This window comes from Enhydra lutris, unplaced genomic scaffold, assembly GCF_002288905.1.
Source record: "Enhydra lutris kenyoni isolate GAN:26980312 unplaced genomic scaffold, ASM228890v2 scaffoldscaffold26, whole genome shotgun sequence".
Lineage (NCBI taxonomy): Eukaryota > Metazoa > Chordata > Mammalia > Carnivora > Mustelidae > Enhydra > Enhydra lutris.
In genome coordinates, this window is record NW_019154110.1 from 12,849,005 (window position 1) to 12,875,723 (window position 26,719).

A 26,719-nucleotide genomic window follows, 5' to 3' on the forward strand; every position below is an offset into this window, starting at 1 on the left:
GGGGCACGTGCACCCGAAGGTTTATAGCAGCAATGTCTACAATAGCCAAACTATGGAAAGAACCTAGATGTCCGTCAACAGATGAATGGATAAAGAAGATGTGGTATATATACACAATGGAATACTATGCAGCCATCAAAAGAAATGAAACCTTGCCATTTGCGACGACATGGATGGAACTAGAGGGTACCATGCTTAGCGAAATAAGTCAATCAGAGAAAGACAACTATCATATGATCTCCCTGATATGAGAAAGTGGAGATGCAACATGGGGGGGTTAAGGGGGTAGGAGAAGAATAAATGAAACAAGATGGGATTGGGCGGGAGACAAAGCAGAAGTGACTCAATCTCACAAAACAAACTGAGGGTTGCTGGGGGGAAGGGGGTTGGGAGAAGGGGGGTGGGGTTATGGACATTGGGAAGGGTATGTGCTATGGTGAGTGCTGTGAAGTGTGTAAACCTGGCGATTCACAGACCTGTACCCCTGGGGATAAAAATATATGTTTATAAAAATAAATAAATAAATAAATAAAAATAAAAAGAATATATTAAAAGTTATATATTAAAATATCTCTCTACTATGCAAAATGATTAAAGTTAATAAGTGAAATAAGGTTAATTTAATAAAGGGAAATTGAAATTAAAAAAAAAAAATGACTGCTCAGTCAATGGCCGTACCACCCTAAACGTGACCAATCTCCTCAAAATATGACCGCTCATTGGTCATCCCAGAGCTCTGATGGTGATGTACAATGACATTAATGTTGTTTTCACGCCTGTAACCCATTCTGCATCCCATGGATCAAGGAGCAATTTCAACTTTCAAGTCTTACTATTTAAGAAATACATTTCATAAAGCTGTAGCTGCCATAGATAGTGATTCCTTTGATGGATTTGGGCAAAGTAAATTGAAAAGCTTCTGGGAGTGATTCACTAGTCTAGATGCCATTTAGGAACATTTGTGATTCATGGGAAGAGGTCAAAATATCAACAGTAACACAAATTTGGAAGGAGCTGACTGTAACCCTCAAGGATGATTTTGAGGGATTCAAGATTTCAGTGGAAATGTGGTAGAAATAGTGAAAGAACTATAATTGGAAATAGATGTGACTGAATTGCTTCAATCTCATGATAAAACTTTAATGGATGATAAGTTGCTTCTTATTCCCGAGATGAAATCTACTTCCAGTGATGACACTGTGAATTGATGAAATGACAACAAAGGATTCAAGATATCTATAAACTTAGTTGATAAAGCAGAAGGAGAATTTGAAAGAATTGACTCCAATTTTGAAAGCAGTTCCACTGTGGGTAAAATGCTATCAAACAGCACCTCATACTACAGAGAAATTGTTCATGAAAGAATCAATGTGGCAAACTTAATTGTTGTCTCCTTTTAAGAAACTGCCAAACTGGGTACCTGGGTGGCTCAGTTGGTTAAGCAACTGCCTTGGGCTCAGGTCATGATCCTGGAGTCCTACGACTGAGTTCCGCACTGGGCTGCCTGCTCAGAGGGGAGTCTGCTTCTCCCTGCTGACCCTTTCCCCTCTCATGCTCTCTCTCTCACTCTCATTCTCTCTCAAATAAATAAATAAATAAAATCTTTTTTTTTTTTTTTTAAGATTTTATTTATTTATTTGACAGAGAGATCAGGAGTAGGCAGAGAGAGAGAGGAGGAAGCAGGCTCCCTGCTGAGAAGAGAGCCCGACACAGGGCTCAATCCCAGGACCCTGAGATCATGACCTGAGCCAAAGGCAGACGTTTTAACCCACTGAGCCACCCAGGCGCCCCTTGAATTTTTTTTTTTTTTTAAGATTTTATTATTGGAGAGAGCAAGACAGAGATAGTGAGAGAGGACAGGAGCATGGCGAAGCAGGCTACCGCTGAGCAGGGAGCCAGATGTGGGACTTGATCCCAGGACTCTGGGATCGTGACCTGAGCGAAAGGCAGTTGCTTAACCAACTGAGCCCACCCAGGCACCCTGTTTTGAATTATTTTAATACAAGTTGTTAGGATGAAATTTATCCTTATGGCTGTAAAGTTTCCTATTTACATCAGTGTTTACTGTTACACAGAAAATGCTGAGGCTCAATGTCTTCTATTTGGCAGAGAAGTTGGTCCTTTTTTTTGAGGTACAACTAGCATAAGTTGGTTCATTTTTTATCAAGGTAAAACCAGCATAACATTAGTTTCAGGTGCACAATGACTCAGTATTTGTATATATTGCAAAATAATGACCACACTAAGTCCAGTCAACATCCATCACCGTACATAGTTACATACTATTTTTCTTGTGATGAAAACTTTCAAGATGAGTTGGTTCTTAAAAACAAGTAATAGAAAAAGAGTACCACTAATACAACTGCTTCTGCTCTTACTATTACCAACTTGCTAATATTTGAGTTCTTACTTTGTGCCAAGCACCACTCTCTCTGTTGCACTGAACACTGATCGTTTCAACACTCTCTGGGGTAAATATTATTACTGACACAATTTAAGAAAATTGAGGCACAGAGAGCTTAAGTAACTTGCCCAATGTCATAGTATATAGTGATAAAGCCATATTTCAAACTCAAGCCGTCTGCCTCCACAGCACATGTTCTTAGCAACTACCTATGGCTGAAAACAATTCTGCCCTTTTTTTTAAACATCTATGGCATTTACTTATACCGTTTTCTTTTTTACTTGGTCTTTGAGTATAAGGAGTTCCATGAATCATCAAACTATGTCATGAACAAAATATTAACCATTGGTCCATGTACTGCCCTCCCACATCACAAATTTTCTTTAATAATAATAACATTATGAACAACTATGATCTCACAGCCCAAGAACTAGAACACCACCACAACAATCTTATTAGCGCTTCTCCCTATCCTAACCCTCCTTCAGCTTTTAAACATCAACCACTGTCCTGAATTTTATGTGCATCTAAAAAATATTTAGTTTTGCTTGTTTTAAAACTTTACAAAAAGGTAACTTGCCATATATAATCTTCTAGGACTTGTTTCCACTCTCCTTCCTCTCAATATTAAGATTCACCTGTTTGTTCTATATAGTTTTATGTCTAGAACTATGCAACATTCTATCTGTACTATCAAAATCATTTATCCATTCTCCCATCAATGGGTATTTAGGGTGTTTTTACTTCTTTCAACCCTGCACTATAGTTTCGGTTCTCTGAGTACTGCATAAGCAATTTAAGGGTCAGGTATCTTCATATCGCCTAGAATACCAAGCACATTGTTCTGCATATGTGTCAAAAAAAATTACCGAATTAGCGAATGACACACGGACCAACGAAAAGTTATTATATGGAACTTATCACCTTAGAAAAGATCCCTACCCAAAACCACATTTGGAAGGAGGCTAATTTTCTGTATAATAACCAAAAGTTTAAAAAGTTAGTGGTATATTGAGACATCTTTTAGAAAGTGTTAGGTTGGTTGTGGCTGAAAGAAAAATATCTAATTGATTATTTTAGTAATAACAGCAGCTTGTATTAGTTCAGTACTATGTTCCAAGCACTGCACTAAGCATTTAATATGGATTAACACATTAGATCTTCAGAACTCTATACAAGTATCTGACATTGTATTTGTGTAACATTATTTGGCATTGAGACCATTCTCTCCTTCAAACAATTCCTATACGTGACTTCCAGGACACCATACTCTCTTGGTTTTCCTCCCACCTCCTTGTTTTCCTATCCTGGATCCTCCCTTCTTCTCTACCTCTAAACGTCAGTTCCATCCTTAGACTTCTCTCTAGTCACTCTCTTGGTTGTTTGATACAGCTCCATAGATTTTAATACTGATAACTTACACAAGAAAATTTTATTCTACAACCCCAACCACTCCTCTGAATTTAAAAGTGTTATCTCTAATTGTGTACTTGACCTCTTTCCCCAAAGTTTCCCTCTTTTATAAATGGGACCATCAATTCAAGCTCAAGCTACTTGTGATGCCTCATCTTTTCTTGTATGAATCCTGTAGGTTCTATTTCCCAAAAATACCTAGAACCCACTACTCATATCTCTACTGCTTCCAATCTTCTCTAAATTACCATCATCTTTCACCTGGACTACTGCAATTGCCTCCTAACTATTCTATCTGCTTCTATTCTTACCTTCACCATCCACAACACAATAGCCAGAGTGATCTTTTAAAAAATTAACATAAAAAGACCATATTATTTCTTTGTTCAAAACAGGTGCTTCAAAACTTTGTTCAAAACTGATAGCTTCCCATCAATCTTAGAATAAACAATAAAAGTCTTGCATGGTCCTTAACATCCCTACATTTGGTGTTTGGCCAGGTCTCAGATATCATGTCTGACCAATCTCCCATCACTCAGTTCATTCCAGCAACAGTGTCTTCTTAACACATTAACCACACTACTCCCTCAGGGTCTTTGCACTGTCTGAAACACTCTTCCCTTGGTTAGCCACATAGCTCCATTTTCCCACTTTCTGCAGTTTTTGCTCAAGAGCCTCCATAATATCTTCTCTAACCATACATCTAAAATAGTACACTTTTTTCCACTTCTTTCACCTTTTTCTTCAAAGCAATTGTTACTATCTAACATTATATAATTACTTTTTTTTTAATGTCTTCTCTCATAAATTACAGGCTCAAAAAGGGCAGGAAGTATGTTTGCTTCATTTAATGCTGTACTTTATAAAGAAACACTGTGTGGCACACATATCAGGTGCTCAGTAAATATTTAATGAGTGAAAGAATGTTGAATAAAGCAGACAACTAGCAATTTTCTGCTAATTAACATCTGCAAAGTGCCTTTTATACTCCTACGTAAGTATGCTAATTACAGATTTACTATAACCATACTTTTATTGGTGAAATCAAACTAAACTGCTAGGGAATTCTCCCTCTAAAAATGTCATTCTTACAGGAATTTTAAGTCCAAATTTCAATGTCTCTATTAGCTACATAGAAAACTGCCTTTAACACTTTTTCCTAAGAAAGAAAAGCAGTCTTACAACTAAAGGAAGATAAACAGAAAAATTATTCCATTAGGACGCTTACCATTTCTTTTGGACCAGGGGTGTAAGCATGAACTTTTCACAAGTGCTTCATCAACTTTTCCTCCTGACATGTTATCCATGAACTGACGCCCATGTTCCAATGCAAGGTAGCAGTCATTGCAACAGTCCCGCTCTTCAACACGTACCCAGTTACTAATTACACCAATCCTGGGAAAAGGATCTTGGTCTGCTGCTCCAAAGGGTGAAAATAAATTAGTGCACTGATCTTGTAGCAATAATATCAACTCATCAGGGAATTTTTCAGATTCCTTTAGTCCTCCATTAACATGTTCAGCAGAAGTAGCCCTGAGAGCTTCAAAACGTTTTTCTGCTTCTTTGCCACATTCTGTGTTGCGTCCTATGATATCTAGTTCATCTTCAAGAAATAATCCTGAATTGTTTCCAAATTTTCTGTTCATGACAGCACTGAAGCCACAGGTACACCTATACTGTGCTTCCTGCATTGGATCTGGAATGTAAACTCCAACATCGGCACCCTTGATATTCATGTTGCAGACACAGATACAACAACTATCAAAGTTACAGTCTTTGAACAAATTCATAACTGATTCTGAAAGAATGAGGTTTACATAAAGACTATGTGCTTCAGGGATGGAGGGAACAGTTGCAGGTTCAACAGAATTAAGGGGTCTGCATGTGGATGGGGTAGAAGCTGGTGAATACAAGTCTGAATTTTCATATTTGACTGAACCTTGAGCACTAGCAGGTCCACCAGCCCGAGGAGTCCTTGGAGTCCTTGGAGTCCTTGGAGTCGGAAACCTAGGCGTAGACGGAGAAGGAAGAATTCCTGCTCCACTGTTACTAGGAGGTGCACTGCTAGGAGGCATCCCAAAAGAAGTATGAGTCTGAGGTGTATAAGCAGGACCATATTCTTGATCAATAGTACTTCCATCACTAGTGTCACCGGGGTAAAAGAAAATTAAACACATATATAAAGGAACATATTAACAATATGAAACAGAACTAAAAATGTCCCAGTATTTTTCAGTAACACTGAAAATTATGAAAACACAATTAGTGCAAAAACTACAAGTATAACTAAAACATATTTCTGGTTATAATATCCACTCTAGTGACTGTTATAGACTGTGGACTGACCAACTAGTTCCAAAATTGCAAATAAAATATATTTACATTTATCCACACCTAGACATCCACATTTACTATCTATATTTCTTATACTACAAATAATCAAATTTCACTGATCCTAAGATGTTACTATTTTTTTAAAAATCCTGATTTTAGAGATGTTTACATACAATAAGGGACAAAGGCAATTTTAAGAGGCTACCGAGTATAATACATCCCAATTCCAGAAATACTGAAATATTAAAAGTGTGTGATATGGCAAATAAACAAATGGGATTTAGTATTTTAGAACAAAATAAAAGGTACTTCTGAAGACAACCCCTCCAAATGAAGACAAATAATCAAAGCATAATGGTCTTAAGTTTTCCAACAGTTTACCCACATGCAACTAACACCATTATAATTTATTGATCAAAAAACAATCTTTAGAATTTTCAAAAACCAGTATCTTTTTTCTAAGTACTAGCAAAGCAGGTACTTCTATGAAAAAAATTAAAGCTAGGTAAGCACACCTACACTATACCAGTAACATAAATCAAAATCATACCCTTCTTTGATGAATGGTACCGCAGGCCCTGAAGGAAGCAATTCTAATTTTCCCACAGTCCAACTCTGACGGTAAATACATTCTTCAGGCAATTTGATAGGAGGCAAACATTGGCTTGGTAGACTTTTTAGAGGTGCAAACATGGAACATCCCACCAGAACTTGACAATTTTCAGGCTTATAGACATAAGAAAAATCCTATAATACAAAGACCATGACTTTCAGCAACTTACCTTCCAGGGGAAAACTGCAAACTAACTCCAGCCCTTTAACTCCCTCTCTTTAAACAAAATAACAAAATACAAATAAAATTCTATTCTTTTTTTTTTTTTTTTTTTTTTTAAAGTAGGCTCCATGACCAAAGTAGGTCTTCAACTCACAACCCTGAGACCAAGAGTCATATGCTCCACTGACAGAGCCAGCCAGGTACCCAATATAATTCTGTTCTTAAATGCATTCATTCTAATTCCAGTTAATTAACAGTGCTGTATTAGTTCAAGTGTACACTAGTGATTGAACAATACCATACATCACCCAGTGCTCATCACAAGGGCACTCCTTAATCCCCATACCATCCCCCTACCAATTTCCCCTCTGGTAACCATTGGATTATTCTTTATCGTCAAGTGTTTCTTGGTTTGTCTTTTTTTTTTTTTTCCTTTTCTCATTTCCCCTTTGTTTCTTAAATTCCACATATAAATAAAAGCATATGGTATTTGTCTTTTCCTGTTTGACTTATTTTGCTTAGCATTACACTCTCTAGCTCCATCCATGTCATTAAAAATGGCAAGATTTCATTCTTTTTTATGGCTGAATAATATTCGTGTGTGTGTGTGTGTGTGTGTGTGTGTGTGTGTGTGTGTATACACATACCCCTTTATCCATTCATCTGCTCAGCATCATTCATCATCAGGGTTATGCAAATCAAAACTACAATGAGAGGGGTGCCTGCCTGGCTAAGGTGGTAGAGCATGCAACTCTTGATCTCAGGATTTTAAGTTTGAGCCCTGTGTCAGGCATAGAGTTTACCTTAAAAAGAAACTAAGCAAACAAACTAGAGTAAAATCACCTCACACTTATAAGAATGGTTAAAATAAAAAACACAAGTGGAGAGCCTGGGTGGCTCAGTCAGTTGGGCATCTGCCTTCAGCTCAGGTCATGATCCCAGGATCCTGGGATCAAGCCCCATGTTGGGCTCCCTGCTCAGTGGGGAGCCTACTTTTCCCTTGCCCTCTGCCTGCTGCTCCCCCTACTTAAAGCTGTCAAATAAATCAAATGTTTAAAAAAACACACACACACAAGAAACAATAGGTGTTGATGGAGATAAAGGAACCCTCTTGCACCGCTGGTAGCAATGCAAACTGGTGAAGTCATTGTGGAAAACAATGAAGGTTCCTAAATAAGTTAAAAATAGAACTACCCTACAATTCAATAATCACACTGCTGGATATCTACTCAAAAGGTACGTGGGGCACCTGAGTGGCTCAGTTGGTGAGGTAGCTGCCTTCAGTTCAGCCCACAGTCCTAGGATCAAGCCCCAAGTTGGGTCCCCTGCTCAGCAGGGAGTTTGATTTTTCACCTTGCTCTGCCTGCTACTACCCCTGCTTGTGCTCTGTCAAATAAATAAATAAAATCTTTTTTAAAAATTACAAAAACACTAATTCAAAGGGATTCATGCACCCCTATGTTTATAGCACCATTATTTACAATAGCCAAATTATGGAAGCAGCCTAAGTGTTCTTTTTTTTTTTTTTTTTTTTTAAATTTTATTTATTCATTTGACAGACAGAGATCACAAGTAGGCAGAGAGACAGGCAGAGAGAGAGGAGGAAGCAGGTTCCCTGCTGAGCAGAGAGCCCGATGCGGGGCTCGATCCCAGGACCCTGGGATCATGACCTGAGCCGAAGGCAGAGGCTTATAACCCACTGAGCCACCCAGGTGCCCCAGCCTAAGTGTTCTTAAATGCATTCTTAATAGTATAACCACTATTTAGTCTTCAAATCTGTCAACCACAATATAGGATTCACCATGAACAGATTTTTTAATATAGCAATATACTGAGTCTGTAAGAAAATACTGGAGGGGCACCTGGGTGGCTCAGCTGGTAGGGTGTCTCTGACTTTTGACTTCAGCTCAAGTCACTCTCTCAGGGTTGCGAGACAGAGCCCCACTTCAGCCTCCACACTGGGCGTGGAGCCTGTTTAAGAACCTCTCTCCCTCTCCTTCTGCTCCTCCCCAGCCTCCCCTCTCCCCTCCCCATATACAAAATATATATAGGAAGTCAATTATTTTTCTAGAAAAATAAAATACTTACTTTAATTTCAGAAGGTTTGGGGCTACAGAATCCTTCATCAACCTCAATTTTGAACTGTGTTCCTATACTAGAACTATTTCCTTCTAGAACAGTTCCTCCAGGTGTTATATCCATACTACCATATTCTTTATTACTCATATTCATTGGGGAAAATCCCATAATATGTTGTTCCAACGATGGTGGTGTAGGATACATTTTATGAAGATCTGCAGTGCCTATATTTAATAAAACACACACTTTAACATAAGACTAAAAAGAAGTAAATCTGTGTTTAAAAGAAAGGGGTGGGAATTTTATTCAGATTAAAAATTTGCAAACTTATCTGGAGCAGATTTGGGAAGCTTACTTATGCAAGATAGTGGGTCCAGATTTCCTGTCTTTGATTCCTTACTGCTTGATTTATCATCTGTTCCATTTGCTGACTTTTTAGATCCAGGCTATTAACAAAAACAAAAACACATTATTTATCTAAAATTTTAAGACCAATGTGATTCAAGATGGTAATCATTAAGATATAACTTGAAAGTCAACCCTATTCGTCAAATATATTATTCTGGTTGTGCCAGAGACAAATATTAGTTATTAGAAACAATTCAAAAAGATGTAGAACACTTTTTAGGCAATCAATGAATCCAGATTAATTTCTCTGTTTATTTGATAATCCTACAAGTTAACAGAGGGAAAAGTTCCTCCAAAACACAGGACCAATACTTTCAGAACACACAGAAGCAAAAATAACCTACCACTTAAAGCCTATTAAAAAAAAAAAAAAAAAAAAAAAAAGAATGAAAGAAAAGGAACTGTGCAATAAGGATCTGTAATATCCGAACTACTTCTTAGTAAAAGATACCCATAAAGCATTTGTCCCCTTAAATAAAACACAATGAAGTTTCCTATATAAATCACACCTCTGAAATCTAATTTACATTTTTATCTTGTTTAATAATCTCCTTACCCTTACAAAAATGTTACAACATGTAAAACAAAGCACAAACTTCAGAAAGATCTCATATGATAAGTAACAGGATACCTAACTAAAAATTAGTTTTAATACATTGAACAAGTCGTTTTACCATCTCCAATCTGTCACCAATGTTTTCAGACCTGACAACTTGGTTCCAAGCCTTTTGTTAGCCACTTTGTCATAAATATACAGACTGAGTTCTAATTACAACCTTTTTACCTCACAAGAGCCACAGCTGATACATGAATGGTAACAGAGAGAAAGCATAAAACTACACAAGTATTCAGGGATATAGAACTTAAGTTTATGTATAGCTATATCTACCTTAGGTCACTTAAATGGAGACACCAAATGTGCATATATGTGTATATACATATATACATAAATATACATATGTAGTGTGTATGTGTGTATCATAGAGAGGATTAAAAGTACATATTATATAGAACAAGAATGACCAAAAGTACTATAGAAGTTTCTAAGCTACCTTTATGCAGATGAAAATGGAATTCTTTTTATAATAATGCAGCACTCAGTTCATTAATTTGCTAGAGACTTGACATTCTAGCAAATCTCATTTTAAGCTTTCTTTTATAATCATCTTCCTCTGCAAATGGATGTTCAAAGTTAAATATTTCTTTTTCTACCTCTTTCATTATTATAGTATATAGCTGTCTTATAATAATGGCTAGAATGTCAAACATATTCAAAGGAGCAGTATTCCTTAATAAATTGACAAGGCACATAATTATAATGTTATTATTTTATGCATGAGTCAATTCTAGGGTCATTTCTCAAATGAGAGATCAAAGAACAGGAAAATAATTCTGCTTCCTAAAGACTGCAGAAAAAGAATATATGGTAGAAATTAAGCTTAATCACACATGTCCTTCAAATATAAAAAAATTAAGAAAAAACCTTTACAGTTTGTATGTGACACTATAGCAAGATTGCTCAAATATAAGTTTAAAAAAAGAAACCAATTAATAAAATTTAATTTCAAAATATTTCCTATTTTTCAGGGCAAAACATACTATTCAAGTCACACATCACTTCTGAAAAGTCTATATAAGATCAAGGAAAAGAAAATATAACCTTAACCATTAATAGAATACTCACTGTTAGTTCATCTTCATCAGAATTGAAGAGATTATCAAGGTCAGTGTAAGAGACAGCCAGGTCTGAGTCATAAATCAAACTGGTTGATGGAGGACGGGCATGACTAGTAGGGCGTGGAGCATCTATATATGTCAATCAGAAAAACAAAATAAAAAATTCTACAACTGACCAAATATTATTCTATTAATTTAAACTAGACCTCTAACTTTAAACTTGTAAGAGTATTATGCAATAAAAAACTGTGATTTGCTTAAATCTAAGAAATTTGTTTATAGAAATAAAGTTGCAAACATAACAGTACTAACTTCTCCAGGAAGCTCACCAAACGCTACGTAATCCATAACACGGCTAAGTACTCCAATTTTATATATCAAATAAAAAGATATAGTCTTAGAACTATAGTAGACACACACACATTCTTATTTTTCTATCTTCCTGAAATGTAAAACAAGCATAGTACGATGACTAAGTGCTCTGGCTCTTGAGTAAGATGGACTATTATTAATTTGAATTCCCAACTCACACTAATAGAATGACCCTGAGCAAGTTACTTAACCTCTCTGTACCTTAGTAATGGCAAGAACTAAACATGAAAGGATATAGCTAAAACACTTTATCCAGTGCTAGGCACTTAAGTACTCAATAAATATTATCTTTTGGTTAAGCTTCCTTTTAGTTCTAGAATTTTATTTCCCTTTTCCCTTTTTTTCCCCCCAAGATGCAGGGGGGAAAATATATAATTACTTAAGAAAAAAGTACAAATACCAATGGAAGTTAAACTCCTCTTACATTCCCACACACAAAAAACAAATTTGTAGTTTGATATATAACCTTCTGAAGCATCCTTAGAGTATCAAATGACTTGAAATAGCCCTCATTTTCAGAAACATAAAAGCCACTTTCCAAGTGCCTCTGCATGTCAGTTCTAAAAATTCACTAGAACATTAATTCTGAAATTTGGCGTAAAAAAAATCATCTAGGGTACTTATTAAAAACCAAGATTTGCAATCTCCACCTCAAAAGATGATCCAGAATGCAGTATGTGGTCCAGATTGTGAGAAAGTACAAGATAGCAATTACATATTCTCTACATCCTACGGTAGGTAAATAGCTCAAAGAACGCAAACTGTTAACCTATGAAGCTACTCAAAATTATTAACTGAATTTACTTCATTAAAGACCATTTTTTCCTTATTCTGAGAGCCTGACCCTCTCTATTTCAAATATTAAAACAGAACTTTGTCCCTAAAAAAACCTACCGAAGGACTTCTTTTGCCTTCATCAAAAGTTAAATAGAACTTGTAAAAGAACGTGCTGTCGTATGCCTATTCCAAGCACAACAAAACTAGTCAGATACTTTCAAAGTGTCAAGAACTATGCCTACATGTAACACCTGCTTGAAAATTATTTGTTAAATTAGTAATTTCAGCAACAGTTCTCCTAATTTGAGAGAAAAGGACAACAAAATTATAGTCAAGCCTAATTTGTAAATTTTCAGATCTGAGAGGGACCTTAGGTGATGATCTCTTAAATCTCATTTTAAAGATGAGAACTATTTTTATTTGTGAGAAAGCAAACTTCCAACAATGGAAAACAAAGGATTTTTACCACCTCAACTTGCTTCTCCCAGTGCAAAATAAACAATAAAGCCATCATTTTAAGATAGGTACCTCTCTATAAAACCTATGAATTACACAAAAAGGAACAACAGAAGTCTAATAATATCAAATTAGTTTGTAGTAATAATCCTGCAATGCAATATCTTTATTAGGAAACAGAAGTTTTACCTTGCTTGATAGAGGGACTAAATAATGACATAGCATCTTCCTCATGTGATAAAACTGTTACACTAGATGGCCCATCTTCTCCCTGCAAACAGTATTACATATTAGATTAAAATATATAATTTAAAATAACAAAATCTTCCAAGTATTGAGTAACTACGTGTCATGTCAAGCATCCTGCCAGGTGTTCTACAGACATACTAATTCCCACAACTAACCTATATGATAAGTAAGTACTATGCTCGACTCACAGGCAAAAAGTAGTGTTAAAGATAACCCAGGAAATATATCTGATAAATAAATATATCTGATAAATAGTGGAGCTGGGATTCCAACATAAATCTCTCAATTTCCAAAGTCCACATTCTTTCTAGAGCACCTATAGCCTTCCCAGCTACTACTGTTCTCATATTTACAAAAGGACAAATTTTCAAGTACCGGCCACACAGTTAAGGCTAAAAACTTTGGGAAATGAATTCTTTGTATTACACTTATTATTGGATCCTTTTCACAATTTTATAGCTTTTAATGTCTACATTTCGTTTTTAAGGCAAAATTCTTAACAGCATGATCTTGTGCTTAATAGATCCTCTAATATTTGATTTTTTTACATTTTAATAAATATTTCTATATCCTACACAAAATACATTAAGGGACACTATAAGTTCTTAACTCACATTTAAAAATATCATGTATTTTATAAACTAGGCATTGTGTATTTTATTGTATTTTTGAAAACTGGCAATTTACCTATAGCATATTTTAATTCAGTTTATCAAGAGTTTATCTACTTAAATGCCCTGATTTCAGTATCGCAGAAGTTAATGTACTTTCTCTAATCCAAAAACTCTTAAACAGTAAGAATCTTTTCATTATTAGAGACCAGCTATAAAGTCCACACAAGCTCTTAAATTTTGTATAATGTGCCTGACGCACCTATTAAAAAAAAAACGTATCTTCCTGGGGCACATGGGTGCTCAGTCAGTTAAGCATCTGACTCTTGATTTCGGCTCAGGTTATCTCAGGGTCATGAGCTTGAGCCCCATGTTGGGCTCTTCACTGGGCATGGAGCCTGCTTAACATTCTCTTTCAGGGCACCTGGGTGGCTCAGTTGGTTAAGCGTCTGACTTCAGCTCAGGTCATGATCTCAGGATCCTGGGACTAAGCCCTGTGTCAGGCTTCCCTGCTCAGCAGGGAGTTTGCATCTTCCTCTCCCTCTGCCCCTCCCTCCCTATTCCTACTCTCTCTCTAATAAATAAATAAAATCTTTAAAAAAAAAAAAGAAAAAAGATTTTCTCTCTCTCTCTCTGCCCTCCCCTCACCCTGGTCTTTCTTGCTCTCTTTTTAAAAAAAAAAAAAAAAAAAAAGTTTTCCTAAGTTACAATGATAAATCTGTTCTATTTTTTTTAATCTGTTCTATTTTAAAAGACAATAATGAGAAGTGTGGTATACATGCAGTGTTACAAATCATTAGTGACCCTTTGGTGTACTTTGATTTCTTTTACTCACCTTGTGTTTTTTTACAGCTTCTCTCTCACTATTTTGTCTTTCTTTCTTATCAGGAAAAAGGAATTCCTCATCTCCTTCAACAAATGCATATGGATCGATTTTAGATTCTTGCTCTGCATCAGATGCTATTGCTGAAAGATACTGATTTTTAATTTGATATTGCTGTACTAATTCATCAGAAACTTTTAAAGGTTTCTTACATTGCACCATTAACCTGCATAAAAAAAACAAAATTAGAAAATTAGTATTTATTTTCCATAAAATCATTAAAAAATTACAATGTGCCTTAAGAATCATAAAGTTTTCAGGATTATTTAGAGATCATCTAACCTGCAATCCTTCATTATATAAATGAAGAAACCAGAGCACAGAAAGGTTATATGATTTATTAAACCTTCAAATTTAGCAATAAAGAAATGAAGCTAAAATCTAAGCCTCTTCTTGCTATGTTCTTTCACCAAAATATACTCTTTTGGTAATCCACTTTTTTCCCAAATCCTCAAATGCATTAACGTGTCCAAATCCATTCACTGAAAGGGACTCTTAAATTGCAACTGCTCCAAGATAGGAACTCCCAAAATGTGGACTACATGGTGAGACAAGTTTATACAATTTATATATTTATACAATGAAAGTGATTATCATCTTCCCACTGCATGAATGGATAGTTACAAAATATTTTAAAGACCTAGTCTGTGTCTTCCACAAATAACATTATAACTATTATTAATTCAGACAAGAGGTTTTATAATAGCAAGTTTCAGCACAAGTACTTTAAAGATTTTTTTCTGATCATGCTGAAAAATTTATTTTTATATTATCAGCCTTATGGTTTCACATGGTGAGTAATAAACGTTATGTTTCTTTATATTCTCCAATAAATATCCAATAAAATGACAAAGAACAACAGAACAAGAGAGGAAACAACAGTGAAGCTGGAAAGATAAACTAGTAGAAACTTACAGATCAGAGAAAGCTAAAATCTAAGGTAAAAAGAAGCCACAAGCTGATTTGCACACCAGAATTCTGGAAAGCATCAGAACTTTTCCATCTCTGAAGACGGGGGTGCTTGGTGAGTGTAAATACTAAATGATTTGATTTTGGTTTGTGTAAGACACTTTTTGACTCCCAAATTCATGTTCTCTGTTGTCTGTGAAGCTGAGTTTCCTATGCTGCCAGAAAGAAGCAGCTAAACCTCTAGTCAGACCATGGTCAAAATCCTGCAGGACTATTTTATTCTGAATAAAAACTAAAGTCCTTATAATATCCTACCACAGTTTTCCATGATCTTTCTCTTTTCCTCTCCCAACTTCACCTTCTGTTATTCTACTCCTTCCTCTCTCACTCTGCTTCCAAGAACTTTCTTGATATTCTTCAAACAGGCCTGATACACTGCTGAGTGTTCCCTTTGTTTGGAGCATCCTTTCTCGAAATATCAGCATGGCCATCTCCCTTACTTCCTAAAAGTTTCTGTTTAAATGTCACCCTATGTATGAGTCCTTATTTAAAATTGCAAAATGCTCAACTACCTCAACACTGAACCCCTTTGCCCTGCTCTATTTTTCCTTAGCAGTTATCTTTTAACATACTTCTGAACTTGCTTATGTTCATAGCTGATTGTCACTCTCAGTAGAATATAAGTCCCTAAATGATGAGGATCTTGTCTTTGTTCACTGAAATATTCCAAATGCCTAGAACAGCACCTGGCATGTTAAAGTAACTCAGTAAGTATTTCCTAAATGAATATGTCAAATCTAAAAGCCATATAGGATAGAGATGTTGGGGTTGCACTAATAATCCTAAATCCTGTACTTTGAAACAAGCCATCTTTATTCATCAGGAAGTGGTATGGCTACCACTTTCTGTCCAACAATTTAACACAAAAAAAATCCTAAGAGATCTAAGATCTGGGAATGACGAAAGCATATGCTAGTTCAGAAAATCCTGGAATGAGAGGGATATATTTTTAAATCTATTCACCAATGCCCAGCACTAGAAGCACTATAAACTAAGGTTGAAACAGAAGCCATAAAAAAGGTAACTGGTATTTTCTAAACCTGCTATCAAATATCATACATGCCATTTTTATTCCTAATATGCCCATTTATCCCCAAAACTAAAATCCCAAGTCTACAAAGACTTTCTTCCATGAAAACATGGGGCTATCTAGTCAACAGGGATATGTTTTACAATTAATTGTTAGGACAGGGTGCCTGGGTGGCTTGGTCTGTTAAGTGTCTGCCTTCAGCTCAGGTCATGATCCTGTGTGTTGGTCTCCCTGCTTGTTGGGGAGCCTGCTTCGCCCTCTCCCTTTGCCCCACCTCTGCTCCTACTCTGTTTCCATCTAAAATAAATAAATAAAATCTTAAAAAAAAAAAAAACAATTTTTAGAGTAGTACTGTTCTATAAATGAACATTTATTTCTTAAGAGTAGCTTTATACCTTACCATGTTAGACCCTAAGTAACTATTTTTTGAACTATTAGATTTTAACATAAATACTGTGAAAATGGTTTTTCCATCTACTTTGACATAGATTTTCTTACTTAAAACTTACATTTAACGTTATAAGATAGGAAATGAAGGGTATGTTCTCTTTGATGTGCAAACTATGCAGAAAAAAATGGTTTGCTAAGATAATATATAGCAAAGTTGGGCTAGACAGATTTTAAGTACGTATATTCAAATTAACTATTCATAGGGTAAAAGTGTAAAATCGCACTACCCCTACCCCTCTCCACCACCAACCTGAAAGACAACACTACTCTGTGAAGGGCTGAATAACACAACTCTGCTTTTCATATTAAGTTGTCCTCTAGCAGAAGCAGAAAAACTGCCACACTGTTTACATAGGTAGTTAAATTAGTGTGCAGTAATATTAAAAGGACCAATCCTACTGCATAGGGCTCTATGAAGAATAAAAATGAGTAAAGCAAATGCAGTGCCTAAAGACAACTTGTTATTTTATTGAACGGTTATCACAGACATTAGGATATGCAAAGAATTTAAATGTAGTTAATAGTATCATGAGTATCAAGTCATAACAAATATTAAAATATAAATTTACATTACACATCCTTCTGTATTTAAAAATAATTAAGAGTAGAAAAATTGTGATTTTTAAAAGATGCCAAATTAAAAACTCAGTCACTTTAACACTATCCAATTATGTAGTATACACATACTTTTGTGAAACAGGAATAACACCTCTCCTTTTCTAAAAGAAACTGACATATAGCCAAATGGTTAACTACAGAGATAGTTTCAATCAAATATAAAGCTAAATACAGACCAGCTGGAAGAGGATTAGGTACAGCCATGAACAGGAAGCTTTGCAAAGCCCAAAGCAAACTGAAATTACTTTTATATTATTCATTAATTGTATCTCTTTTCTTTTACTATGACAACAGTAACATTCCATCCTAAAAATAATTATGTAAGATTTATTAAAGAGAGAGAGAGAGAATGACTGTGCACATGAGCAGCGGGAGGGGCAGAGGGAGATGAACAGAATCTCCAGCAGACTCCCCACTGACCATGGAGCCTGACAAGGGGCTTGATCTCACCACCTGAGAGATCATGACCTGAGCCAAAATCAAGAGTTAGGACACTCAACTGAGCCACCCACATGCCCCTCCTGAAATACAATTGTAGAGAATTTAACATACCTTAGAGTAGCACATGCTTTTAAGCCTTTATTCAATAAAATTCTTTCCAGACAAGATATGACAATATTAAGATTGACATTTATAAAAGGAGATAAACTACAGAAGAAGATGTTAAGGAATAAATGAATTCAATAAATATAAAAAATCCCGTTTTCTTTAATTGTACCTTTTCTAATATCATCTCCAATCTTCAGAATCAATCCTTAAACTGAGTCAAGCTTGCTGTCAAAAGTAAAGCTTTATTGTATTATCAAATAAGATTTACTTAAAAGATTTAGAATACAGTAAATCAAAAGTTTATTTCATCATAGACTTCTATGAAACAAAATAACTAAAACTAACTTTTAAAGGTCAAATAACACACTCTAAAAACCATTTAATATATACAATAAAAAACTGGATATATCACTAATACAATGTAGGATCTAGTTCTATTGATGAATGCTATGGTTAAAATACCCTGATGTATGTGGCCTTACTACCAAACAAAACATGATACAAATATGCTCAAGCATAGTTCTTCCTTGCTCAGGGTTTAGAAATGTTTCCCTCTTGGGTGCCTGGGTGGCTCAGTGGGTTAAAGCCTCTGCCTTCGGCTCAGGTCATGATCCCAGGGTCCTGGGATCGAGGCCCGCATCGGGCTCTCTGCTCAGCGGGGAGCCTGCATCCTCATCTCTCTCTGCATGCTTCTCTGCCTACTTGTGATCTCTCTCTCTGTCAAATAAATAAATAAAATCTTTAAAAAAAAAAAAAAAAAGAAATGTTTCCCTCTGATTCAGAACAGAAGACCATTTTAAGCAATCACAAATAATACTAGAATTAAGTATTAAGCTAAGCCCTTGAAAAATGATATTAACAACTGTCATGTTTCTTTGCAGAAACTCTATCTTCAAAACTTACAAGGTCTTAAAAGCCACTATTCTAAAATAGATGCTATCATTAACTAATAGAGAAACTAAAAATAACTAGAAGCAAAAAGAGGATGGCCACAGATGTGTATATCGTGTATGTAGGATATGCTATGTGCCACCCAACCTTTCTCCTTGAACAAACACTAAGACATTTAAGAAGGAATTTTGCTTTAAAGTAGTTGCTTAAAAATCTGGCATCAATGCTGCACACTGGGAAGGTGTTTAAAAATGATGAATCCTATTACTCTGTCCTAGTTAGGCAGCCAACAGCACCTAAAATTAATGAGAAAAACCAACAGTATTGCTTTCTTTTGTTTATTCACCTATTATGGAAGCACAATGCCACCTTTTAACAGCAATCAATGGAAAACTTAACTTACACCAAATGGAAATCGAGTTTTCACTTAACATAAATAAAACAAACATCCAAGTTCCTCCTTCATCACTTTCTAAAAAGACACACACCTGTCAATTTTTATTTAAAAAGTTTCTTTTTAAATTTCTACTGATACATTCTTGCCCCTCTATGCCTCTGTATTACTCCAACTGGGTTAATATAAGTTTTCTCCTAAGCTTGAAACACTTGACAACTGCCTGACTGAATCTTTAAGCAGGCTCCTAAAACTGAATTCACAAATTTACAACGTATATGTATTACAAGCACATAGTTAAAAGTCATATTCTACACAAAGGCCTAACAGAGACATAAAAATTTCCCAATCCCTCTCCTTCAAGATAACAAGAGATTAACAGCTTCTTTCGCTTTAAAAAAACTATAAAAATTAAGCTTAAGATTTAGTCCAATGTAAAAAAGTAGGAAAGCAGCATTCAGATCTGTTTTTCCTCTTTCCCTCATAAAATAAATATGCTGGTCTTTAACACTTCTATTACTCCCCTACTTTACTATTCAATGATTGGCTGTAAAGTTCTTCAGCCTACTCTACATCCACAAAATCCATACATCTCTAATGATCTCGTTCTAATTTTCCTTTGGCCCTCAATTACCTTGTATCTGAGCTATTCAAGATGTCCAAACTGACGTCCTTTCATACATCTCTCTTCATCTAAACAGTCTTTCAATAATGCTACTTGGTTAGTATTTCTAAAATCCTATCTTCCAAAACCTGTTATTTTATCTACCTCAAAAAAGCTTCCACCAGTGCCCCTATCATCTTAAGGATAATACATTAATACATAAACTTATAAACAATATTTTGCTATTCCATTATATAGCCCTACCCCACCTTTCACGACTCCTTACTCATCATGACATACCAAACTAGTAAGCAACACCAGATAATCTAGCCATACCAAACTACATAAAGCTTCTGGATCTTCATAAATGGAATGAAATTATTCTTTACTCTGGTTCTCCATCCCTAATATATTTTATGTATACTTCTATCAGAGAATTTAACATTATTTTCCATTAGATTACAATTTCATTTAGGGCCAGGACCAAATTTATTTTATACTCCAACAGTGCCTTATAGCATTTTGCATATTAGAGAAACTTCAGTTTTATTCAAACTGATAAAATATATCTTTGAGGAGTATGATCTTTTAAAAAGGGTGAAAAAACATAGGAGTTACAATAGCCCCCTAACTGCCTGCCATATATTTAAATATGCTTTCAAAACTCAAGAGTATGGAAAAAGATTAGAAATTTACAATGTCTACTAAGAATTCAAAAATTTATTTATATAAAAATCTAGACTTCTGAATGGATTACTCTGACTAGAAAAATCTTTTTTTTTTTTTTTAAAGATTTTTTATTTATTTGACAGACAGAGATCAGAAGTAGGCAGAGACGCAGGCAGAGAGAGAGAGGAGGAAGCAGGCTCCCTGCTAAGCAGGGAGCCTGATGCAGGGCTCTATCCCAGGACCCTGGGATCATGACCTAAGCCGAAGGCAGAGGCTTTAACCCACTGAGCCACCCAGGTGCCCTGAAAAGATCCTATCTTTAAAGCTATACAATGCTTCTTTTAAAAATTTAAGGTTGTTTAAATGCCAGTGAGAGAATATTAATTCACAGAACTTATTTTAATGACAAGGAATATCATCTGACAGATGATCCTCATGGCTTCCTATCTCAAGTAACATTAATAGCTGGACCAGAATCACTAAATTACCCAAACAAGATCCTTTTAACATATGGAAACAAACAAATCAAAAAACCAAAACTTCTGCTTTAGCATAATGCTAACACTAAAGCCCATGCCAGATATTTTACTGGATAATAAAATAGTATGGGGGAATCTCCCTAGTAAAACTAGGAATCTCCCTAGTAAAACTAATCAGTAAACAGGTTTGGCCTAATTTAGTAATCTATCCTAGAGTTCAAATTTCTGTTAAAAATGATTCATGATATTAAAGCACTTCAACACTATTAACATTTTGGGCTTTGTTGTTGGGGACCGTACTATATATATGGTAGGATATTTAGCAAGCCCCATGTTGTGACAACACTACCCCATGTCACCTGAAGGTATGAGTGGGGAAATAAGAAATTGCCCCAACTGAGAATTACAGCCATAGAACAGTTAACTACAAAAGGAAAGAATAAAATCAAAAAACTTCTAACCTATCAAATACAGAACAATTATATTCCATAAATGTTTTAGTTCATGTTTCAAGCAGCTAAGCTGAGGGCTTACTTTTTTGTGGTATTTTTTATATTCTAATCTACTATAACAATAAAAAGGATTCATCTAAAAGTAAACTGTGACACAATATACATTTAGTAACTAGTAAAACCAAAACAATACTTACATGAGACACAGAATTTAAAAACAAAACAAAACAAAACAAAACACACACACACCTTTTATTCATTCTTTTCCTTTCTTTTTATGAAGTAGAAAAAATGGTGACCAGGAACAGATAGAAGCATGTCATTTCCTTAATTTAAATAATCATGACCCAGCACCATTCTACTCTGCATGCTACCTTTCTGCATTATGCTTCTTCCTTCTCTTATTCAGTGAGAAAAATGTCAAATATTATCAGAACAGATTCTAAGATTAAACTGCATTAACTTCTAAGAGACCTTCATTTCATTTCACTTGATGTTCATTCATGCACACAAGCAGCTAATACACTTACTTAAAGTTATGGATAGGACTCTTGGATCTTATGAATATGATGTGCCCATAAAAACTCACCCTGTAAGTTTGTAAAGCTAAAAATATTCACAATGCTACATTTTATATACATTAAATAAGAAAATAAAATCTAGAAAGAAAACAAGTTCTAAAATCAGTAACCCTAGGGCCATACCATTGTTTCATTTATCCCAACATTTGCCAAATGTCTACTATGGACCTAGAATTGTTCTAGGCATGTATATGTGTGTGTGTATGCTAGAGAAATACAGCAGTAAACAAGACAGAGAGTCCTTGCCCTCATATAGGTTACATTTTAATGAAAAGATCATTAACAAATACATAATGTAATTTTAGATAACCTATATAAAGAAAAAATTAAAAATAAATATAAAAAATTTTTAAAAAGCAGTGTACAAGATAGGCAGTGATTTGGGGAGTTTAGATAATAGTCAGGAAAATACCTCCTGAGAAGGTAACTTTTCAACAGGGCTAAATAAGAAAAGGTGAACTGTCTCCCCATCCGTAATACAATTCTAAAGGTCATTAGGAATGAGGTTGGCTTTCTGAAGGAATAGCAAGAAAGTTGATGTCATGAAATCAAGAAGCAAATAAGAGAGTTAGTAAATAAGAGTGAAGAACTAGCAGGAACTGGGCAGAATCTTTCAGATAAGGAAGGAGTCTGGATTTTATTCTAAATGTAAAGGAAAACTACTCAAGGGTTTTAAGCAAATGAGTAACATAACATTTAACTTATAATGATCACTCTACTATGTATGTAGAGAAGTACAGAAACAGAAAGACCAACAGTAGTTCCAGACAAGAACTTAGGACTTTTATAATACCTCCAGTACTCAGATCTTTTAGATTTGTGTCCAAGACATCATTTGCTTTCATGAGATCTCCTGACTAAAAACTAATAAGCTAGGTTTCTTCCATGATCATAAGGGTATCCTGAAGTCCCTAAGTTTCAAATCCAGATTAATTCTAATTTAAAAAAAAAAAAAAATACCAGAGTATCTTTAAGATTCAAAGAGCTAGGTAAGGCACACAGGTTTGTCCGCTAAAATAAAGAATATAAAAAGAGAATAAACCTTTAACAGTAAGGAAAATGAGATAGGATGAGGCTACAAATGGGCTACACATTTTACTTAGTCTCAGGGAAGCTCAAAATCAATGAAACACAGCAGAGAAAGGTCATGGCCTAGAACATGCAAGAGGGGGCTATAGGCAACCTATATAAACAACAGGAGAGCCAAACTCTCAAAAAAAAAAAAAAGAGAGAGAGAGAGAAAATTTGGACCTGTATCTCCAGACAGAATTGAAAAATAAGAGCTGAAAATGGAGGAGTAAGAGTTCCTTCTCTAAGAAAAATGAATAAGCTACCTGATGAAAACCCAAGATCTGACATCTTTTTATTCTGGAATTTAGGTACCAGGCCTCCCCTCCAAATCATCCCCCACACAGTTATCATAAAGCAGTATACAGAATCAATACAAAGAATACACTAAATTATTTACTAAATGAGTAAGGCCTGCCAATCAACTCCCCTATTCCTTCATTCTGGAATGTATGAAGAGGGGCACAGATGGCTGAGCCAGTTAAGCATGCGACGACTCTTGATTTCAACTCAGGTCATAATGTCAGGATTGAGGGAATGAGCTCCCCCCTGCCCCCCGCAAACACTGGGCTTGGGTTCCATGCTGGGCATGGAACCTGCTTAAGATTCTCTCTTTTCCTCTCCCCTCCACCCTCTCAGTACATCTCTCTCAAAAAAGAAAAAAATAAGTGTATGAAGAAATAATTATTTAAAAAAGGAAAATAAAGTAATTTTAAAGAAAAAATTATAGAACATTAAATAAGAAGGGAATGCTATTTTTTAAAAAGTTTAGAAATAAGAAAACATAAGCAATAAATATTAAGGCTTCAAGAAAGCGTTAGAAGAAATTTGAGGAATCCTCTTAGAATACAAAGGAAAAAATGCATGGGAAATGAAAGAAAATACAGAAATCCAACATATGAATTACAGAGGTTCCATAGAGAAGGGGGGGGGGATATAAAAACTTCCCAGAAGGACAAAAAAAGAATTCAAACTGATCGAGCTCACTGCAAATGCCCAATAAAGACAACCAAGGATCACTATACCTGCACATATTCTTCTGAAATTTTAAAATTCTAAGCTAAAATCAAAACCTTAAATACTTTTGCTGACAATAACCTTTGCACACTATTTGGTCTTGCACTGGTAAGAAGACAGACATTTTTAATGAAATTAATGTTTTGTTGGTTGATTTTCACCTTTTAGAAAAATTTATATATAAAAGTGCAAAAATTTATGGGACAAAATATAAATGTAATCAGGGTAACATAGGGCAACCTATGGGCAACCCAAACCCAACCTATGGGCAACAAAGGGCAACCCAAAAAAGCTTCCCACCCCAAGTACGTCACACAGAAAGTGGACAATGACAATCCACAGAATGGAGGAAGATATCTGTAACAAATGTAACTAAGATTAATAGCCAGAACATGCAAAGAATTGGGGGGAAAAGTGAAAGAAAAACAGACTATAGACAGTTCACAAAGGACGAAATCTAAATGTCCAGTGAACATTTTAAATGATGCTTAATCTTGTTAGGAATCTGGAAAACACATATTAAGAGAATTAAGATGCCATTCTGTATACAGAAGATTAGCCAAACTAAAAGTCTTGTAATACCAAACACTGAGGAAAATACCATTCTCATACTCTCCTGGTTGATGAAGATGTAAACTGGTATAGGTGGAGAGCCAACCTGGCAATGACCCCAAGGCCCAGCAATTCCATTTTTAAATGCATTCCCTGGAGAAATTTTATACAAATACATAAGGAAATATGTACAAAAAAGCTTACTGCTACATCCTATGTAACTGGAAAAACACTGAAAATAACATGTCCATCTTTAAAAAAGTAGATAAATTATGTATTATTCATAACAAAGAAACACTATAAAGCAATTAAAATGAACTAACTAGAACTACATGTATAAAAACATCTATAGAAATGATATAAATACCAAATTTAGGACAGAGGAAGGAAAAATGGAGGAAGAAAAATTGTACACAGTAGTTCTAATTATATGCAAAACCATGAAGTTGGTAGGTGGATAAGGGCTATTATTTTCTCCACTTTTTTTGTGACTAATATTTCACAATAAAGAGGTTCCCTGAGGAAAAAAACACACTAAAGAAGTTATGCAAAACGAATACTTAAAGGATTATTATTATAAATCCAACCCTGAAACCAATTCTGGAGTCCTAGTATCAAGAACTTACATCATTTCTACCCTTAAATTATAAATAGCGACTATTAAAAAAATACATACTCTGTAACTGATGTTACACTTTCCTGTCCAAAAGGTCCAACTGGATCATCCTTGAATTTATCACTTGGAAGCTGAGGTGGTAAAAACTCTACATCTTTTTTCTTTGGGACCTTGTAATATTTCCAGGCTATATTAGCTTCATCTTCTTCCAAGTTTACTGCTGTACCAACATACACTGTAGGTTCTACAGCTTCCTGGAACTGAGCTGGGAAAGACTGGGATAAACTGTCTATCCTATCTTCCATCGGTTTAGAAGGAACCAAGGGATCTGGTGTTGGCATTTGATAAAAATGCTGACTTTGAGGAGTTGAAGGTGTTTTAGTCACTCCTTCATCGACCACGTCACATGGGTGAGGACTAAGTGGAGGTGGCTGAGGTGAATTTGCCATTTCGGTGCCATGCATCTGAGGAGTCTTTGCTACATCATTAGTTCGGATATTTGAAAATCTCACTTGACTGTCTGGAGCGGAGATCACAAGTCTTTGGCTAGCTGAATCTGTATCCATGCCAACATCATCACTAACAGATACACGATGGTGAAAAGGAGTCAAGGGGCGTTTCTGTGGTTTTTCACTCTTTTCTTGTTTTTCATTGGTCTTGTGCTTAGGAAGTACTTGTTGTTGCTGACTTAAAGACAGTGCCTGTCCTTGTTGTCCAGGATTTCTTGGTTTGAGATTTTTGTGCCTAAAAAGTTAGAAGAATGGTTACAGTATAGCTATTACATCAAAGTACGCAAGTTAACACTATTAGACAATTCATGTATTTGTTTTTTTACATATAAATCTAAAAGTAAATTATTTGAATTTACACGGAAAAAAATACTTTGTTCAGCAACCTGAAACTACGAACTTCAGAAAGATTTATAAGAGCCAATTATCTTCTGCTCATTTAATAACTATGTGATCAGATAACAAAGATGATTTACCTTACATAACCTAAAGTTTTTATTTTATTTAAAGATTTTATTTATTTATTTGTCAGAGAAAGCGAGAGAGCACAAGCAGGGGGGAGAGGCAGGCAGAGGGAGAGGGAGAAGCAGGCTCCCTCCTGAGCAGGGAGCCCGATGCAGGGCTTGATCCCAGGACCCTGGGATCATGACTTGAGCTGAAAGCAGATGCTTAAGCAACTGAACCACCCAGGAGCCTCGCACAACCTAAATATTTTAGTATGTGAATACACAGAGATAAAATTCTAGTTATTTTAAGATAAAAGAGTATAGAAAGATCTGAAACTCATTCATTCATGATTGTACCTGATATTTCAGAATAACTGTTATAAATCA

The 26,719-nt window shown here is 35.3% G+C and overlaps 1 protein-coding gene across 3 annotated transcripts in view; it reads right to left on the reverse strand.

Annotated features, from left to right (window-relative positions):
• LOC111151269 (mediator complex subunit 13) overlaps positions 1 to 26,719 on the reverse strand; it is a 104,061-nt gene that overhangs the window by 28,212 nt on the left and 49,130 nt on the right. For 2 of the 3 annotated variants that reach the window (XR_002640847.1, XM_022509144.1), the window contains exons 9-16: positions 25,438 to 26,121; positions 14,391 to 14,604; positions 12,885 to 12,966; positions 11,098 to 11,219; positions 9,361 to 9,451; positions 9,015 to 9,229; positions 6,702 to 6,898; positions 5,046 to 5,959 (exon numbers count right to left, since the gene is read on the reverse strand). Coding sequence is in view for 2 of the 3 variants with exons in the window: in XM_022509144.1 (XP_022364852.1) it covers positions 5,046 to 5,959; positions 6,702 to 6,898; positions 9,015 to 9,229; positions 9,361 to 9,451; positions 11,098 to 11,219; positions 12,885 to 12,966; positions 14,391 to 14,604; positions 25,438 to 26,121 (2,519 nt within the window). In the remaining variant the exon portion in view is untranslated. Of the gene's footprint in view, positions 1 to 5,045; positions 5,960 to 6,701; positions 6,899 to 9,014; positions 9,230 to 9,360; positions 9,452 to 11,097; positions 11,220 to 12,884; positions 12,967 to 14,386; positions 14,605 to 25,437; positions 26,122 to 26,719 lie in introns of all 3 variants that reach the window. The other variant, XM_022509146.1, reaches the window with a different exon arrangement.